At 40.2% G+C, this 21,246-nt stretch overlaps 1 protein-coding gene across 2 annotated transcripts in view; it reads right to left on the bottom strand.

Annotated features, from left to right (window-relative positions):
- The window catches only part of LOC132836752 (regulator of microtubule dynamics protein 3-like), an 88,853-nt gene that overhangs the window by 35,771 nt on the left and 31,836 nt on the right, over nt 1-21,246 (bottom strand). For both annotated transcript variants that reach the window (XM_060856186.1, XM_060856187.1), the window contains 2 exons: nt 18,499-18,559; nt 17,802-17,865 (listed from right to left, as the gene is read on the bottom strand). In XM_060856186.1, the coding sequence (XP_060712169.1) occupies nt 17,802-17,865; nt 18,499-18,559 (125 nt within the window). The remainder of the gene's footprint in view (nt 1-17,801; nt 17,866-18,498; nt 18,560-21,246) is intronic.

Below are 21,246 nucleotides of genomic sequence, written 5' to 3'. Positions count from 1 at the left end.
AAGTAATTAATAGACAGAGGGAAAGAAAAAGACTAGAAGCTGATATATCTCATGGACCCAACAGCCAGCATCCTGGGGTCTGTAAAGAAGTTCATGCAGAGATCTTCACTGCACTTCATAAATACTTCATTGAATGTTAAATGTTTCAGGATATTCTTTAATTGAGAAAGCCACCATGTAAATTAAATCTATCTTCCAAAACCTCCTTGATTTTAAAATGGTCAGAAAAGGTCACAGGACTTAATGGTAAGGGGGAATATTGCTGAACAAAGAGACCTGGGAGTGCAGGTTCATAGTTCCTTGAAAGTGGAGTCGCAGGTAGATAGGATAGTGAAGAAGGCGTTTAGTATGCTTGCCTTTTATTGGTCAGAGCACTGAGTATAGGAGCTGGGAGGTCATGTTGCAGCTGTACAGCACATTGGTTAGGCCACTTTTGGAAAATTGTGTTCAACTCTGCTCTCCCTTCTTTAGGAATGATGTTGTGAAACTTGAAAGGGTTCAGAAAAGATTTACAAGGATGTTGCCAGGGTTGGAGGGTTTGAGCAAGAGGGAGAGGCTGAATAGGCTGGGACTGTTTTCCCTGGAGCATAGGAGGCTGAGGGGTAACTTTATTAAGGTTTATAAAATCATGAGGGCATGAACAGGGTAAATAGACAAAGTCTTTTCCCTGGGTTGGGGGAATCCAGAACCAGAGGGCATAGATTTAGGGTGAGAGGGGAAAGATTTAAAAGGGACCGAAGGGGGAACTTTTTCACGCAAAGGGTGACGCTTGTATAGGATGAGCTGCCAGAGGACGTAGTGGAGGTGGGTATAATTACAATATCTATAAGGCATCTGGATGGATGCATGAATAGGAAGGGTTGAGGGGTGTATGGGCCAAGTGCGAGCAAATGGGACTAGATTAATTTAGGATATCTGGCCAGCGTGGACAAATTGCACTGAAGGGTCTGTTTCCATGCTGTACATCTCTGTGACTGAGTCTGATGGAAGGGTAGGCTATTTTAGCCATTATGATTGGCTATGGAAGCATGTACCCCCTCATCCTTCCTGGTGTTCCTTTGGTATCCACATGTAGATTGGGCAGCTCCTTACAATTGTCACATATCCATCTGGCTGCAAAAACATTTTCATTAGCCTGGCTTTATAGTATGGAATGTAGTCATCATTAGCAAGGCCAGAATTTGTTGTCCTTGATAATGTGGTCATGAGCTACCTCTTGAGTAGCTGCAGCCCTGTGCGATGAAGGTGCTCCCAGTGTGATGTTAGGTAGTACTTCCCAAGTTTTTGGCTATTGATGAAGAAGGGAACAGTGATATGCGCTGAAGTTTAGATGATGGGCAACTTGAATGCAAACCTGGTAGCTAGTGATGGTTTTCCTGGTGTTGCCTGCTGATGGGTTAGCAATGCAATGAGAATTGAATTTCAATCAGCTCACTGTACTCAAAGGCCACTTTTCCTATTTTATATCTCGAAACTCAACTATATATTGTGGAGCAATTCCATATTTACATAATATTTAATATTACCTGTTCTTGAATATTGTCAGTGACTTCAGTTATTTCAGAGATGTTGGCAGGATCTGAGACTATGCTGTCGTAACTGTAGAAATAGGAAACTGAGTTCACATAGGTGACATTTTGCTAAGCACTGGTCTTTGAAGCTCTAATAATTCCTTTAAGTGCTCATTCTCAATACACGAGTCTAGGCATATCATCAGTCTAATCAACTGTCAAATCACCTATTAAAATCCTATCCTCTCCAGAAGTTTACACGGTGTCTTTCAAACAGATTAACAGAAAGCATCAGGACTGGCTACCTAAACTGAAACCCTTTTCATCCTTCTGCAGTTCAGAGGTATTGAGGTCATTTGTAGCACCCTAACTATCATCCCAAGTGAGATCAATGACTCAGTAAAACCTGACTTCAAAACTGGCATGCTTAACCCTTAATTAAGCACTTCTACAATTATGCAGAATGTTGAAAAAAACACCTGGAATTTCTGTTTTTTGGAAATATAACATGAAATTTGAACACGAAATTTGAACACACAGGCAGCTCAAAGATCATGAAGTCAGGATTCTTTATTCCACTGGCATCAAGCCATTACGAAACACAAAGGATAAACAAGAAATTATTGACACTATATATATGGAATGACCATGTAGGTTACATTGGAATGAGCAATTCCTTTGTCTACCTGCTTCCATTTCCCAACTTGCCTCTCCCCACCAAAGCATCCTTTCTTTCCACTGAGAGTCCATTCAACTGCCTTCCCTAACTGTCGCTACAAGCTGGTGGAAGACCTGGATAACTGCTCAGTTCTCTTCATCACCACCTGCTGCTGAAGGTCCCATTATGTTGGAGCACAAGATAATTAATTTCAAAGCAGATGTCGATCTTTGATGTAAATAAATAAAACTGGGTACAATTTCCCATCACAAAAGTTATGAATTTTTTGGTACAGAGGTTGTCATTGTTTTGGTCATGTTGCTAACTCCCCCACTGGAAATAGCTGTTCTGATTTCATTGTTATGGTTTATACATCTTATCTTACATTAAATTATATTAATACATAGGCATACATTTATTATTCAATGTACTGATTATATTTATTTGATATTATTTCATAAAAAGCATAAGTCAGTATGCAGAATACGTTTTGATCAGTGATATAACAAATAATATCATAATGTGCCTTTTTAATTGTGAACCGAAGTTAAATGCAAGTGGCTCCATAGCAAAACTTATTTGAACTTTTAACAGTTGTGCACCCAGAAGAACAATGAGCCTATACATTGAGTGTGGGCAAGAATTGACAGTGGAAAGGAATTAGAGTCAATCACACCCATTTAATGTCTGCATCAGAGTTAAGTCTCCCCAGTTCAGGAGTCTGGACAGTCAGTGTAACTCAACCTCTAAGTTCAACTTGGAACAGATTAGGATTTGATTCTGATTTTGGTGCTGCTATCTCGGTTATTGGAGCAAGTCATCATCGAACCTTTTTGCAATAAACTTGCCTGTTAAAATCTTCAGGCAGCAAATCGGTCTCAAATGGTGTTTCCTGGAAAGGATGGAATTCATATTCAATAGTTAATATCTGACAGCATTGTTTGTTTGAACTTCTGATCTGATTTTGAACTGCACAGGAGTATCATTACTTGAACTATGATCTGAGGATTTCAGTCGGTACCACAGATTGCAGTTTTTGCAGATAATTTAAAAGAAAATTCATGGTATCTGAATAACTCTTGCTCATCCCTTGAACTGGAGGTTGGCTAACATGGTACCACTATTTAAGAAAGGTGGTCAGGACAAGCCAGGGAAATATAGACCAGTGAGCCTGATGTCGGTGATGGGTAAGTTTTTGGAGGGAATCCTGAGGGACAGGATTTAAAAGTATTTGGAAAGGCAAGGACTGATTAGGGATAGTCAACATGGCTTCGTGCGTGGGAAATCATGTCTCACGAACTTGATTGAGATTTTTGAAGAAATAACAAAGGGGATTGACGAGGGCGGAGCGGTGGATGTGATCTATATGGACATCAGTAAGGCATTCAACAAGGTTCCCCATGGGATATGGTCAGCAAGGTTAGATCTAATGGAATACAGGGAGAACTAGCCATTTGGATACAGAACTGGCTCAAAGGTAGAAGACAGCGGTGGCAGTAGAGGGTTGTTTTTCAGACTAGAGGCCTGTGACCAGTGGTGTGCCATTTATATAAATGATTTGGATGTGAACATAGGAGATATATTAGGTATATAGTAAGTTTGCGGATGACACCAAAATTGGAGGTGTGGTGGACAACGAAGAAAGTTACTACCTCAGATTACTGTGGGATTTTGATCAGATGGGCCAATGGGCTGAGGAGTGGCAGATAGAGCTTAATTTAGATAAATGCAAGGTGCTGCATTTTGGGAAAATAAATCTTAGCTGGACTTATACATTTAATGGTAAGGTCCTATAGAGTGTTGCTGAACCAAGAAAACTCAGAGTGCAGAGTCCTTGAAAGTAGAGTCGCAGGTCGATAGGATAGTGAAGAAGGCATTTGGTATGCTTTCCTTTATTGGTCAGAGTATTGAGTACAGGAATTGGGAGGTCATGTTGTGGCTGTACAGGACATTGGTTAGGCCACTTTTGGAATGTTGCGTGCAATTCTGGTCTCCTGCCTATCAGAAGGATGTTGTGCAATTTGAATCGGTTCAGAAAAGATTTACAAAGATGTTGCCAGGATTGGAGGATGAGAGCTGTAGGGAGAGGCTGAGGGGTGACCTTATAGAAGTTTATAAAATCATGAGGGACATGGATAGGATAAATAGGCAAAGTCTTTTCCCTGGGGTGGGAGAGTCCAGAACTAGAGAGCATAAATTTAGGGTGAGGGGGGAAAGATATGAAAGGAACCTAAGGAGCAACATTTTCACGCACAGGATGGTGCATATATGGAATGGGCTGCCAGAGGAAGTGGTGGAGGCTGGTACAATTGCAACATTTAAGAGGCATTTGGATGGTTATATGAATAGGAAGGGTTTGGAGGGATATGGGCCGGGTGCTGGCAGGTAGGACTAGATTGGATTGGGATATCTGGTCGGCATGGACAGGTTGGACCAAAGGGTCTGTTTACATGCTGTACATCTCTATGACTGTATGTCACCAGTGTATTGACATGGGCTTCTCGGCTCAGAGTCTAAGGACATTAACATTATACTACCATCTTCCCCAATGACATATTTTTGTCCCTTTAGAAGATACTGTCTGTCTTCTTCATTGCAAAACCTGTCACTTTCAGTTAAACAATCTTTCTCATTCATTCATTGAATTGTGATACCACATTCAATTTCCTGAAATTCCTAATTGATGATGAGAAGATGTCACTTTAAAGAAGCATAATGATATTCCTGGGCTTATATCAATAACCTTTAAATGCTCTTCTTTGAATCTTGTGGAGATTCACCATTTCACCCTTTTAAATCATGGTGAATCATCTACCTTAACAACATATTCTCAGGCAATCTCATATCCTTAGATAACATTAATAATTAGAAGGCTATAAATTTCTGTCTAATACCTTCTTAGTAGCTGAACTTACACTGCTTTCCGGTGTGAAGATTTCCAACATTTCCAAGTAAAGAGATTGCTGCTCATCTCAGCATTAAATTATTATATTCTGAGCCTGTGTCTGTTGCTTTTAAGATTATAGTCAAGGGAAACATCTTTTCTGCACTGTCTCCATATATAAATTATTTGGAAGAGAATATAGGTGGTCTGATCGGTGGTCTTGCAGACAACAGAAAGATTGGGGGAGCTGCAGATAGTGAGGAGGATTGCTAGCGGATACAGCAGGATGTAGATAGACTGGAGACTTGGAGAGGGAAATTGTTGGACTTTAATCCGGACAAATGCAAAGTGACGCATTTTAGAAGATCTAATACAGGAGTAAAGTATACAGTTAATGACAGTGCCCTCAGAAGCACAAACGAACAGACGGATCTAGTCATGCAGATCTTGTGGCAATGCAAGCAGATAGGTTATCAAGAAGGCATTTGGCATGCTTGCCTTTATCAGTTGCAAGCTTGCCTTTATTAGTCGAGGCAAAGAGGTAAAAATTGGCAAATCATGTTGCAACTGTGTAGAGCTTTAGTCAGACCATATTTGGAGTATTGTATGCAGTTGTGGTCGCCACACTACCAGAAGGATCTGGAGACTTAAGGTACAGAAAAAGTTTACCAGGAAGTTGCCTGGTTTGGAGGGTAATAGCTATGAGGAGAGATTGGACAAACTTGGTTTGTTTTCACTGAGAGGAAACTTTTAAGAGGTTTACAAATTTGTGAGAGGCATCGATAGAATAGATAGTTGGAGATATTTCCCAGGGTAAAAGTGTAAATTACCAGTGGACATAGGTTTAAGATAAAAGGAGGGGAATGTTTAAAGGAGATGGAGAGACAAGCTTTTTTACATAGAGGGTGATAACTGACTGGAATCTGCTGCCGAGGAGGTGATACAATAGTAATGTTTAAGACATATCATCAGATACATAAACAGAGAAGGAATATAAGGTTTCGGACTGCATAGAGGCTCAAGAGTGTCAGCCTAGGCTTGGTGGGCTGAAGGGTGTGTTGCTGTCTGTACAGTTCTTTGACTCCATAGACCTTTAAGAATACATTTCTATGAGACAATGTTGTATTCTAATAAATTCCAGTGAATACAAGTTCAGTCTCCTCAATTTCTCATCAATCTCATCATTGTGGAAAAAAAGCCTGGTGAATCCTTGCCGCATATACACTAAGGCAAGTATATCCTTTCTTAGACAGAGGGATCAAGAACAGCACACAATATTCCAGGTACAGTTTTACCAGTGTTTTATGCAACTAAAGGAATACAGCTCTTTAATTTCCAACTGCCTGCTTCATGATGAGAGCCAATGTATTACTGTTAATATTTAGTTGCAATTGCAGTGATTATAACAAACTAAATCAACTAGACGTCAGAGTTTGAGTTCCCTGATTGGACCAAATTAACAGCCCTGGCTGACATATGAAAGGTGAGTGTCAGATTACTGACACTCTGGCAGTTGACTCTGAATGAGGCAGTAGTAAAGTAAAAGACTGTTTAAATACAGAGTGATTTGGTAACAGAATACCAGCCTCTGTGGAGTTATTTCATAATCATGACATTTATCTTAAAGGTGCTCCAAGGCTCATTAAATTAAAGGCTGTGCTATACTGTCTGCTTGTTCATCTAACAAACTGGTCACAAAGTCATTGCATACTTTGCAGAAAGATTCAGTCATTCATTCAAGTATTAGCAACTGTTATTTCTCTTTAAACTGTTTCAAGCTCTTTAAGGCCTTACATAACTAGGAGCAGGAGTAGGTGATTCAATCTCTTGAGCCTGCTCCGCCATTCAAGAGGATCATGGTTGAACCCATTTCAGCCTTAACTCCACTTTCCTGACCACTCTCCATAACCCTTTAACCCAGAATGACTTAAAAGGCTTATCTCCTTCTTAAATTACCTAATGTCCCAGCATCCACCACACCTTGAGGTACTGAGTTCTACAGATTCACAACCCTTTAAGAAAAGTAATTTCTCCTCCTCTGTATTTTAAACCTGCAATCCCATTATCTTAAAAGGATGAACTTTCCTTCCAGATTGCCCAACATGAGGAAACATCATTTCCACGTTAACTTTCTCAATTTTTTTCTAGTACCTTATAATTCCAGAAAATATTGGCCAAACCTACTTATTCTCTCTTCAGACAAGCCCCTCTTCTCTTGAATCAATCTAGTGAACCTCCTCTGAACTACCTGTAACTACATCCCATCTCAAGTAAGGGGACCATAATTGTATGCAATACTCCAGGTGCAGTTTCAGTAATGCCTGGACATTGCAGCAACATTCCTTACTGTAATATACTACTCCTTTAGCAATAAATGCCAAAATTCCATTTGTTTTGCTGTACCTGCACACTAGTCTTTAGCGATTCGTGTACGCGGACACCTAGATCCCTTTGCACCAAAGCACTCTGAAGTTTCTCTCCATTTAGATAATAAGTTACCTGCCTCTTCCTCTGACCAAAATGGATAACCTCAAACTTAATCATGGTAAACTTACTAAATTTTGGCCTATTTACTTAACCAATCCATATCCATTTGTAAATTTCTTATTTCTGCATTGCAACTTACTTTCCCACCTACTTCAGTGTCATCTACAAATTTGGTTATAGTACTTTCTATTCCTACATTCAAGTCATTAATATAGAATGTAAATTATTAATGACAGCTCAGAGATACAAACACAAAAGAACTGCAACCACTCAAAGATTTGAACAGGTCATTGAAGCAATTATGTGCATGGAATATTCTAAGTAATTTGACACCAGATTTTTATGGACTTGAACTGATTCCATCGCCACTTGAGAATGGCAAGCAGGACCTGAATGCAGAGATCACACATTTTAGGCAGATCTCAGCTGAGGGAAGGGGATAAATCACACAAGCAGAAAAGCAGACAGTTTAAAATTAGTGCTGACTTCAAACAGATCGCAACATCACTGTTTTAAGGGCCCTCACCAAATTGTAGAGCCACAAATTTACGTATGAGACACAATTACTTGTAAAGGGTGAATAAGGTACCTTTAAATGTCATGATCTAAAGCTATTTAAAGTTCGTTAAATCCCCAGCCATCTTAAAACTTAAATAAAAACATACCTAACATATGTCAATTTGAGTCAAAAAAAGCTGTACACCCACTGCAGCAGTACATTGATTGTCAAGTTATTTGATGGTGTAGAAAAATTCCATCTTTTCCTATAATTTCAATAAATATCATGGTTGACATTTCCTAGTGGCTCCTAATACGGCTAGATCAATAATGAATGCTTTGCTGAGTTTCAAAAGTTACAACAACTCTTTCCTGAGCAAAGGGGCTGAGTTTACATTTTGACTAACAGTTTTAAGAAGCAATTAAAAGAAGAATTGTACAGTATTTCATGTGGTTAATGAAGAGATGTTTGTTTTTACAAAAGTATAGACTTTTTAGCAGATCTGAAATTGTTTGAATGAGTTTACAAATGAGTTTTGTTTTAATTATCAAGTGTCTCTGAATAACAGTTCTTGAATTGTTAGGAGTTCATTTATTTTCTTAATCTCCACAAGACACCTGAGGTCTGACCATGATTGGAGGTAGAATGTGGACTTGAGAAGGCTTGAGAAGTAGACATTGCATAGAATATGATGGTATGAGGGATGAATGGCAGATGAGGGCTCGAGAACAAAACGATCTTTCATAAAACTGTGCCAAAGAGTCAAGAACAGGCAGACTTCATAGCCAGCCTCATCTGCACTCACTCACCTCTGGCTGCCCTTGGTAGCAACAGACTCAACTTGATCATGCCACCACACCAAATATGTTGTCAAATATGTTGGGGTCATTTCATGGAGATAAATTTGTTGAGTTTGGAGGTTGCCTGACTCAGGTTTCCTGGTGGTCCAAGGACAGGGGACACAGACTTAAAATTTTGGGCAAGAGATGTACAGAGGAGTTCTTTTTTAACACAGCAAGGAATGGAACTGAAATTTGCTGCAGAGGGTGGTGAAAGCAGAAACAATCAATGATGTCAAAAGGAAACTGAGTACGGGGGGTAATAAATGTTCAAGGCCACAAGGAAAGAGTGCAGGAATGGAATTGACTGGATGGCTGTACAGAGAACTGCCACTGCATCAACGGGTTCCATGGTTTATTCTTCCACAATGACTCTATGACAAACAACTTTAAAAAAAAAATAGAGGATTGCACTTTCCCTATTTAACACCTTGGTTAGACTTCATCCAGAATTTTGTCTCTTCACATGGTAGGTGACACAGGACCTGGAAAAGTTTCAGAAACGGATTTCTAATTTGACATCAAGCTCAAAAGCCATCAATTATCACCATGAAAAACTGCATTCTTTTAAACTTGCAAAGAGTAGACTTCAAGATGACTTATAGAGTCGAGAGTCATTCAGCATAGAAACAGACTTTTCAATCCAACTAGTCCATGCTGACCATAATCCTAAACTAAACTAGTCCCACCTGCCTGCACTTGGCCCAATACCTCCAAACATTCCTTATTCACGTATGCATCCAATCGTCTTTTAAACATTGTAACCATACCCACACCCACCACTTCCACCAAAACTTCATTCCACATACAATCCACTCTCTGTATAAAAAAAGTGCACCTCAAGCCTTTTTTTAAGCATTTCTCCTCTCACCTTAAAAATATGCCCCTAATCTTGAAATCCCCTACCCAAGGAAAAGGCACTTGCCCTTCACCTTATCTGTGCCCGTCATCATTTCATAAACCTCTATAAAGTCATACTTGAACCTCCTACACTGTGTGAAATAGGTCCCAACCTATCCAGCCTCCCATGATAACTCAAACTTTCCATTCTCAGCACCATCCTAGGAACTCTCTTCTGAACCCTCTCCAGCTTATTAATATCCTTCCCCCCAACAGGGAGACCAGAACTGAACACAGTACTCCAGAAGAGGCCTCACCAAGGTCCTGTATAATCTCAATATAATGTCCCAACTCCTCGACTCAAAGGTCTGAGCAACGAAGGCAAGCGTGCTAAATGCCTTATTAACCATGCTATCTATATGTGATGCAAACTTCAAAGAATTATGTATCTGAACCCCTTGGTCTCCATTTTACAACACTGCCCAAGGCCCTAGTTTTAATTGTACAAGTTTTGTCTTTGTTTTACCAAAATGCAATAACTCACATTTATCCAAATTAAACTCCATCTGCCACTCTTCAGCCCATTGACCCAACCGATCAAGATCTCTCTGTAATCTTAGAAAACCTTCTTCGTTGTGCACTATATCATCAATCTTAGTGTCATGTGCAAACCTAGTAACAATTCTTTCTATATTCTCATCTATATAAGTGACAAACAAAAGTGGACCCAACACCGATTCGTGTGGAACACCGCTGATCACAGGACTCCAGTCCGAGAAACAACTCTCCATCATCACTCTTGTCTCCTGCCATTAAGTTAATTCTATATTGATATGAAGTAGAGGTTGATCCCCCTCTGATAATTAAAACCAAAACACCCAGAGACGCTTGCCTTGCCTTATAATCTGTTCAAGTAGTTGAAAAGTGGTATAGAGTTGAAAATGTGTTGCTGGAAAAGCGCAGCAGGTCAGGCAGCATCCAAGGAGCAGGAGAATCGACGTTTCGGGCACTAGATTAGATTAGATTACTTACAGTGTGGAAACAGGCCCTTCGGCCCAACAGCTCCACACCGACCCGCCGAAACGCAACCCACCCATACCCCTACATTTACCCCTTATCTAACACTACAGGCAATTTAGCTTGGCCAATTCACCTGACACCACACATCTTTGGACTGTGGGAGGAAACCGGAGCACCCGGAGGAAACCCACGCAGACACGGGGAGAACGTGCAAACTCCATACAGTCAGTCGCCTGAGGCGGGAATTGAACCCGGGTCTCTGGCACTGTAAGGCAGCAGTGCTAACCACTGTGTCACCGTGCCACGCACAAAGGCATGAGCCTTTCTTCAGGAAAAGTGGTAAAACCTACCACTCACCCACCAATCTGTTATAACAGAGTTGTTAACTGAAATGAAATCCTTTCACTCACTCTCTAATCAACATGTAACATCAACATATTTATCTAACTCCAACAGTGAACAAATTAACAGAGCCACCAACTAGCCAAATAATTCCCCTCTAACTACTAACTATTCCTGAATAAACAAAATCGTAATGATATGCTGATTCAATAAATACAAATCCCAGTTATGTAACAATACAATAGAACCTTGTGCCTCAAAATTACAGCTAGGAATCTGGAATTCTCCTTGCCCTCTCCACTGAGCTTCTTTCAGAAATGCCTTTCTCCTTCGAATTCCTATGTCAGTTCTTCTGTCAGGAATGTTCTCTGTGTGAATTCTGCTGTCTGGAATATTAGCTAAGTGTGCCACAGTACTTTTATTAACTAGATGATGCTTTCTCAGAGCTGAAAGCTGTTATCTCTTCAGATGGCAGATGGCTGTCACTGATTTTCCAAATATCCTCATCTTTTATACATTGTGACATAGTCATTTCTTTACAATTAGATTGGTACTAGGTTGTCAAAACCATCAGATTTAAATTTAATTGGTTTTTAATATCTAACGGCTTAATTTAAATTGTTTGGCTAAACTTAAAAAGACATGTTGTCTTGGTAAAAATGCTGTTTGTGGCTATTCAATATAAAATGTTTCCATTCAGGCACTCTCTGTGCACCTGCACTTTAAACTGCTGTTCAGTTTATCCACTTTAACTCTACCACTGAAAACACATCATCATTTTAAGGGACCACATCATGCATTCCCCCATTTTACAATCTTATACATATCAACTTTGCAACAATATCCAATTGACAAGGTCACCTTGAATCCCATGTGATCTAACTTAATTAGTTAATCTATCATGTGGAACCTTGACAGAGGCTTTACTAAAGTTCAAATAAATAATGTCTACTGCTTTGCCCTCGTCAATCTTCTTGGTGGTAAGTAGGTTGTTGGAAGTGATTCTGAAAAATAGAATTTATGTGCATTTAAAGAAACAAAGAATGATTAGGGATAGTCAACATAGTTTTGTGCGGTGGGAATTGTGTCTCACAAACTTGATTTCAGTGTTTTGAGAAAGTAACCAAGAAGATTGACGAGGACAAAGCCTCCAATTCTTTCTCCACAGTAAAAACTGATGAAAAATATTAATTTAATATCTCTCCCAACTCCTGAGCTTCCATACAAGGATTACCTCTTTGATCTTTAAGGTGCTCTTCTCACTCTAGTTTCTCTCTTGCTTGTAATGTACATGTAAATTCTCTTTGGATTATCCTTAATCTTACTTGGCAAAGCTATCTTATATCCTCCCTTTGCCTTCCTGATTTCCCTGTTATGAATGCCCCTACTCTCTTTATATGTTCAAGAGATTCATTTGAACCCAATTATTTATATTCATGATTCTATTTTATTCTTGACTAAAACCTCAATATCTTTATTCATCCCGGTCTGGCAGCATCTGGAAGGAAAGAAAAGAGCTGACGTTTAGAGTCTAACTGACCTTTTGTCAAAGCAGCTTTGTTGGGGTGGGGGCGGAGAGGTCAGGAAGAAGATTGCAGGTTAGGAGGGCGGTGCTGAGTTGAGGGAACTGACTGAGACAACTGGGCGACCGACTCAACACAGACGGAGGTTGAACAGTTCATCAACTTTACTAACACCTTCCATCCCGACCTCAAATTCATGTGGACTGTCTCAGACTCCTCCCTCCCCTTCCTAGACCTTTCCATTTCTATCTCGGGCGACTGACTCAACACAGACAAGTCTCAGTCGGTTCCCTCAACTCAGCACCGCCCTCCTAACCTGCAATCTTCTTCCTGACCTCTCCGCCCCCACCCCACTCCAGCCTATCACCCTCACCTTGACCTCCTTCCACCTATCACATCTCCATCACCCCTCCCCCAAGTCCCTCCTCCCTACCTTTTATCTTAGCCTGCCTGGCACACTCTCCTCATTCCTGATGAAGGGCTTATGCCCGAAATGTCGAATTTCCTGTTCCTTGGATGCTGCCTAACCTGCTGTGCTTTAACCAGCAACACATTTTCAGCTGTGATCTCCAGCATCTGCAGACCTCATTTTTTACTTAAAGATTGTGTGGCCTGCCTGGTGCTTGGGTTCAGGATATCTCATCTGGGCTGCAGAGAAATTTGGAGTGGGAGGGTAAAGATTCAGTGGACATAGACCACGTATGTACCAATGACATAGGTAAAACTAGAACAGAGGTTCTGCTATGGGAATATGAACAGCTAGGAGCTAAATTATAAAGCAGAACCAAAAAGCTAATAATCTCTGAATTACTACCTGAGACACGGGCTAGTTGACACAGTGTCAATAATATAAAGTAGGTAAGCGCATAGCTCAAAGAATGGCGTGGAAGAAATACATTTGAATTCATTGGACAGTAGCCCAGTACTGGAGGAGAAGGGACCTATTCCAATGGGACGATCTTCATCTGAACTGTGCTGGGACCAGAGTCTGAGCAAATCACATAACTAGGGCCGCACGGTGGCACAGTGGTTAGCACTGCTGCCTCACAGCGCCTGAAGACCCGGGTTCAATTCCCGACTCAGGCGACTGACTGTGTGGAGTTTGCACGTTCTCCCTGTGTCTGCGTGGGTTTCCTCCGGGTGCTCCGGTTTCCTCCCACAGTCCAAAGATGTGCGGGTTAGGTGAATTGGCCATGCTAAATTGCCCGTAGTGTTAGGTAAGGGGTAATGTAGGGGTATGGGTGGGTTTCGCTTCGGCGGGTCGGTGTGGACTTGTTGGGCCGAAGGGCCTGTTTCCACACTGTAAGTCTAATCTAGGGCCGTAGACAGGGCTTTCAGCTAAATTGGGGTGTGGGGATTTCAGTTATCAGGGAAATTAGAAAACCCAAATTAAAGGAGGAGGTAAGAGAACACAGGTGAGGGTATTGAAATCTCCATCACAGACACAAGTAGAATAGAGTGTTTGGACAGGGTTAGCAATCAAATTTCAAGCACATTGGACAAACGAATGACATTGAGAAGAGGGGCGGTTAATACAGGACTGAAGGTGTTATATCTGAATGCACGAAGTATAAGGAATAAGATAAATGAGCTTGTGGCGCAGTTCAAAATTGGCAGGTTTGATGTGGTGGGCATCACATAGACATGGCTGCAAGGGGTCAGTTTTGGGAGCTGAATAGTCAAGGATATTACATCCTATTGAAAAGTTAGGCAGGTGGGCAGAAGGGGTGAGGTTGCCTTTATTAGTAAGAAATGAAATTAAATCAATAGTAAGAAACAAAGTAGGCTCAGATGGTGTAGAATCTGTGTGGGTATAATTAAGGAACCACAAAGGTTAAAAAAAATCATAGTTGGAGTTATGTACAGGCTTCCAAACAGTAGTCAGAAGCTGGGCGCAAGATACACCAGGAGATAGAAAAGATGCATAGGAAAAGTAAAATTACAGTTGAAGGTGAGGAATTTCAACAGGCAGGTGGACTGGGAAAATCATGTTGGTAGCTGATTGCAAGAAAAGGAATTTGTGGAATATCCACAAGATGGCTTTTTGGAGCAGTTTATGGTGGAGCCCAGAATTGAACAGAAAATACTGGATTTAGTGGTCTGCAGTGAGGCAGACTTGATAAGGGAGCTTAAAGGGAAAGAATTCTTCTGAGCCAGTGATTATAATATGATTGAATTTACACTGCAATTTGAGGGGGAGAAGATAGAATCAGAAGTAACACTTATTATGGCTGAATTAAGGCAACTACAGAGGCATGAGGGAGTAGCTGAGAAGAATTGACTGGGAGTGCAGCCTAGCAGGAAAGACAGTCGAACAGCAATGGCAGGTATTTCTGGGAGTAATTCAGGAGACACAGCAGAGATTCATCCCGAGAGAAAAGAAGAATGGTACAGGGAGGATGAGGCCATCATGGCCGACTAGGGAAGTCAGGGAAGGCATAAAAGCAAAAGAGAAAGCACATTATGAGACGAAGGGCAGAGGGAAGCCAGAGATTTGGGAAGCTTACAAAGATCCACAGAGGGCAACAGAAAAAAGAAATAAAGAGGGAGAAGATTAAATAGTTTCTTTACGTATATAAAGGGCAAAAGAGAGGCAAAAATGGACACTGGATCACTAGAAAATCACACTGGAGAGATAGTACTGGGAAGCAAGGAAATTGCTGAGGAACTGAATAATTACTTCATGTCAGTCTTCACAGTGGAAGACATGAGTAATTTCCCAAAAATTCAAGAGTCAGGGGCCATCACCAAGGAGAAGGTGCTACAAAAACTGAATAGCCTGAAGATGGATAAATCACCTGTTCCACATGGACTACACCCCAGAGTTCCAAGGGAGATAGCTGAAGAAATAGGGGAGGCATTGGTAGTGATCTTTCAGGAATCACTAGAATCAGGAAGGGTCCCAGAGGACTGGAAAATCACTCATGTGACACCTATTTAAAAAGGGAGTAAGACAAAAGATAAAGAATGACAGACCAAATAGCCTAACTTCAGTTGTGGGTAAAATCCTAAATCCATTGTGAAGGATGAGATTTCTGAATACTTGAAAGTGTATGGTAAAATTGGGTAAGCCAGCATAGTTTCACCAACGGGAGGTCATACCTGACAAATTTGCTAGAATTCTTTGAGGAACTAACGAGCAGGTTAGACCAAGGAGAGCCAATGAATGTTATCTACTTGGGCTTAAAGGCCTTTGAAAATGTGCTGCACAGGAGGCCACTGAGTAAGATAAGGACCCATGATGTTAGAGGCAAGGTGCTAGCAGAGAGTGGGGATAAAAGGGTCCTGCTCAGGATGGCAGCTGGTGACAAGTATCCGAGGGCATTCTGGCTAAGTTTGGAGCACAGAAGATTGAGGGGTGACAATATAGAGGTTTATAAAATCATGAGGGGTGTAAATAGGGTGAATGGCAGCTGTCTTTCCCTGGTGTGGAGGATTTTAAGACTAGGGGGCATATCTTTACCATTTTAAAAAATTTTTAAAAAAGACGTGCAGAGCTATTTATTTTGCACAGAGAGTAGTTCATATGTGGAATGAACTTTCAGAGGAAGTGGTGGATGTGGGTACATTTGCAACATTTAACAGACATTTGGATATGTATATAAATAAGAAATGTTTGGAAGGATATGGGCCAAATGCAGGCAGATGGGACTAGTTTAGTTGGGGATTACAGTCAACATGGTCTGGTTGGACTGAAAGGTCTTTTTCCATGTTGTATGACTCTATGATTATAACTTTTACATTTAATTTTCCAGACAAAAACTACATTTGGAAACATACCTCTAGCTTTAACATTCGTTCCGGTGGGAAATCATGACTCACTTAGAAGTTGTTTCACTTAAAATCATGATTTTCAGAAATGCAGCCCTGACTCTAAGTGAGGATTCCTTGTGCATTGTCCAATATTCATGAATGTAATGTTGCTCGGTCCAACAGCTCACATATGAAGGATAATTTTCTAAACAATTGCTGATGGTGAGGCGTGCAGTTTCGATACTCATCTATTGGGAAGGTTCAGGTGAGCCAGCGATGGATTTCTACCCCACGAAACAGCACTTTTGCAAAGGAAATTAGGGATGGACAATAAATGCTGGCCCAGCCAACAATGCCCACATCTATTGACCAACAACTAGTCATATCTAATGATATAATTATCGCCAAGACTGATCACAGACAAAGCTGCTGGTAATCTGTCAACACTCACCACCTTGGTTCACTTGAGTGAGATGGCATTCACTGGTTGGAGCCCATACAACTGTACCTCATCAATGCCCTACTCTCCACCTTCAGAACTGGAGGGGAGGAAGGAAAAGACAGCAGTAGTGGTGGTGATGGTTGTGGGGTGGCAGGGCATGTGAAATTCTGTTTGTTTAATTAAATATCCTTAACAGTGAGCAGTAAAACATAATTTGTTTTAGTGGAATTCTCAGTGACATTTCTCAGGTGCTTTAAACGTTCCTTGTTAATAATTACAACTTTCTTTAGGAGATTTTATCCTGCAATGCATCATTACTTGGTCAGTTCGGTTCTTGTCAAATTATGGACCAATGCGAGATACTAAACTGTACGACAGCCGAAGTTGGAAGAGTTTTTCATGGTCTAGTCAATGAGTGTTTTGACCTTTTGTGTGACAAAACTGCCTAAGAAACTAAACACTTGTTAGGTAATTTAGAAGATATAAATTCCACTTGGAAGAAAAAAGGTTTGCAATTATTTAGCACCTACAACTTTTTAAAATATTCATGCACATCAAACCTGAAGTGACTGAAACTTTCTTTTACTTTGTTCAAGGGACATGAGTATAGCTAGCTAGACCAGCATTATTACCCATCACTAAAAGCCCTGGAGAAGCTGGTAGTGAGCTGTATTTATTGAATTGCTGGATTACTTGTTAATCTGAATATGTGGCAACTATTTTGTATGGGACACGATTCCACAAACACCAAAAAAGATGCTCAATGAGTTCATCTGTTTTCACTATGGCTATTTAAGAAAGGAGGATTGACCTGAACTCAATTTTCTTCCAAAAGTACTGCAGAATCTTTAAAATTCACTGGAAAAGTTAGAGAGGTCTTGGTTTGATTTGTCACCTGAAGGGCAACAAGTCCACTAACAGAGCATTCTCTCAATGCTAAACTGTAACACCAGCCTATCAGTCTAGGTTACATTCAAGGTACTTCAATTAAAACATGCCTGACCTTGAGACTGTTATTTTCTTCTTCAATGTCATGGTCTTGCAGATAGCGACAAACAACAGCAAGCCTTTATCATGAAAAAATTAACATCTTGTATTAAAATGAGGAACTGTTTACATGAATATCTGATTACAATGAATTAAGTTTGTGGAGCAAAGATATCATCACATGTATGAAGATTTATTTAGTTCATCATAAAAGCCCTCCATTAGTCAGAATTTTCCCTTCACCTTTCAGCTCAATTCTTCTGCCTTGTAAGTTGCTGGCCATTTGAACTGAAAATATCATGGTGAAGGAAACAGGACATCTGGACCTTAATGAATGACAATACCAATTATCTAAGCAATTTAAGGATTTAAAAAATTCAGCAGAACAACAGAAAAGAAAAATGGGTGAATTTGAGATAAGTAGGTCCATGAAGAGAAAAAGCAAAGAAATTTAAAAACAGAAAAATTTAAGTTCTTTAAAAATTAAGAGACTAAAATTCTGTAACAATTTAACACTTAAAGAAGAAAGATTCCACAATTTATGTTATTCCCTTTCCGCATTATACAGGTTAGATGCATTTGCATGAACATGCTACATACCCCTTAGTCCAAATTTAAAAATAAAAATCTCAGCACATATATTTTGACATATAGCTTCAATTTGTTTTACCATCCCCAACCCCAATACTAAAGGACAAAAAAAAAGTGCATACCATATTTGGCATTCTATACTGTCCCCGTGATCCTGCAGACTGGCAGTTGCTTCATCTTTTCCTATAAAGAATGAAGGTAGGTGGAAAGGGAAATCACAAGAACTTAGGAATACAATAGGAAATGAGTAAATGGTTCAGAGCTAACAATTATCATTTTAAAAAGATGTTTGGTAATCATTTAGCAAATAATCTTGATGTATTCCCTAGATTTCCTTGTCCTTTGTATTACTGCTAGATTCCAAATATTGCAGTGTCAAATTATAAAGTCATACTGAATTTACGACAATTTTGAGTAATGTTCCATACAACAGTAATATGTGAGCTTATAAAATGAATCTTGCAACCAAATGTATGTCAGCCTTCATTGCAAGAGGTTTCGAGTACAGGAGCAGGGATGTGCTGTTGCGTTTATACAGGGCCCTGGGTGAGGCCCCATTGAGAATACAGTGTGCAGTTCCAGTTTTGTTTTCTGAGGAAGAATGTTCTTGCTCTCAAGGGAGAGCAGTGAAGGTTTACCAGGCCGATTCCTGGGTTGGTAGGGCTGATGAATGAGGAGAGATTGACCAGATTAGGATTGTTTTCACTAGAGTTCAGACAAATGAGAGGGACCTCATAGAGACTTATAAAATTCTAACAGGACTAGACAGGGTAGATGCAGAGAGGATGTTCCCGGTGGTGGGTGTGTCCAGAACGAGGGGTCATAGTCTGAGGAATCGGGGTATACCATTTAGGACAGAGAGAGAAGACATTTCTTCACCCAAAGAGTGGTGAGCCTGTGGAATTCATTACCACAGGAAGTAGTTTATGCCAAAACACTGAGTATATTCAAGAGGCAGCTAGATATAACCCTCGAGGTGAATGGAATCAAAGGTTATGGGGTAAAAGCAGGATAAGGTTTTTGAGTTGGATGATCAGCCATGATCGTGATGAATGGCAGAGCAGGTTCAAAGGGCCAAATGGGCTCCTCTTGCTCCTATCTTCTATGTTTCCATGTTTCTAAGCTGTTCATGATCTGAATGTAACTGGATGGTCAATGACAAAATGAATTAGCATTCACCAGTTAAGGGGACACCTTTAAATTTTCATACTCAAATTCAAAGATGGTTTTAAATCATAATTGGATAAGGATGCTATTCATACAGAATTGAGCTATATAGACCAAGTGGAACCATAGCTTGATTCCTGTTGTTTGACTGTCAGCTAAACTTGGCAAAGATAGAAGCATTTGTGTTACAATCAGCAGCCACAACTGGGCTACTGAGTGGGATGATCATAAGGGCTGCTGCTTCTGACCATAATCTATTTTTTTGGTGATTTGGAGGAGCCAGTGTTGGACTGGGGTGGACAAAGTTAAAAATCTCACAACACCAGGTTATAGTCCCACAGGTTTATTTGGAAGCACTAGCTTTCAAAGCTCTGCTTCCTCATCAGGTGGTTGTGGAGTGGGACAACAAACACAGAATTTATAGCAAAAGGTAATAGTGTAGTGCGGCTGAACAAACTTAGGTTAAGTCTTTCATCTTTTAGAATGGTTTTGTTAGTTTTGGTTAATTAATATGTAAATCTCAGAATCTTTTTAAGTCACATTCTCAAGATAACTTCAGATTTTCTAACAAAATGTGTCATCTCAGTTCAGACAATGCATTAAAGGTCTGAAGTTAAAGTCTGTCTGTGTCTGCTTCCAAATAAACCTGTTGGACTATACCCTGGTGTTGTGTGATTTTTATCTTCTTTTTTCTGATTGATGTATGCAATCCTGCAGGTCAGGTAAGGACGAAATTGACCTTGATTGTAATGTACATCTGTATGGACATATAACCAACTAAAAGCCACTGTATGACTCAAGCAGGAAGAACAGTCATTAGGGCAAGACTACCATCACTTACTGTTGCTTGTGAAATTAACATCAGCATCTTAAAGAAACAGCAAAATAGACCGTTGAGCAATGAAAAGATGAAACCTCAAGAGGAGCAAAATGGAACCATAAGAGAGGAAAGATGAGGCTTGAGGGAGATAAAACAGAAACCTGGGAAAAGACCAAGTCTGTGGTGAAAAGACTGAACACAAACTGGGAAAGGCAGAAACTTTGGGGATGTGATTTGGAGGTCAGGGAGTTGAGGGGGTAGCAGGTGGTGAAACCTCACAATGAAGGCAAAGCCAGCAAAGAAAAGACAAAGCATTTGAAGGAAAGATGAAGCCTCTGAAGAAAAGAGGATACATCCTAGGGAAAGATAATACATTGAAGGGGAAGTGTCCTTAAAATGTTTTCTCAGTCCTTCAATGTGGATGCAATTCTTCAATTGTGGAAACAGGATACCTTTAGGAGCTTCTTATTAACATGTGTATACAGTGTCCAGACCCGTGAAGCTGATGTTAGATTGAGGATTTTTTAAACATACACTTCAGAGTGCAGATAGGGCTTCAGTTTAGCATCTTATCTGAAAGATGGTACCTCTGACAGGGCTACAGACCCTGAATACTGCAAAGTAGGCTTGCAAATGTACATAGTAATAATGTATCATAACCTTTAGAGACATACTGTCTACAGACTGTAAATAACGAAATTTTGGATCAGTTAGTGAATAATCACAAGTGTATCTTGAGAAAAGTTAGAATATTATTTCTTTGAGTACTGACATTAGCTTGAAAAAATTGGTCACTGCCCATGTTTGGAAAAACCTCAGCAAATAGCTGGCTACTTTTCTGTTCAATGTTGTTTTGCATTACTAACAACACATCTCATCTAAA

The sequence above is a fragment of the Hemiscyllium ocellatum genome, chromosome 47 (genome assembly GCF_020745735.1).
Source record: "Hemiscyllium ocellatum isolate sHemOce1 chromosome 47, sHemOce1.pat.X.cur, whole genome shotgun sequence".
NCBI classification, from domain to species: Eukaryota; Metazoa; Chordata; class Chondrichthyes; order Orectolobiformes; family Hemiscylliidae; genus Hemiscyllium; species Hemiscyllium ocellatum.
The sequence above is the reverse complement of the archived record's forward strand: the minus strand, read 5'-3'. Positions and strand labels throughout refer to the sequence as shown.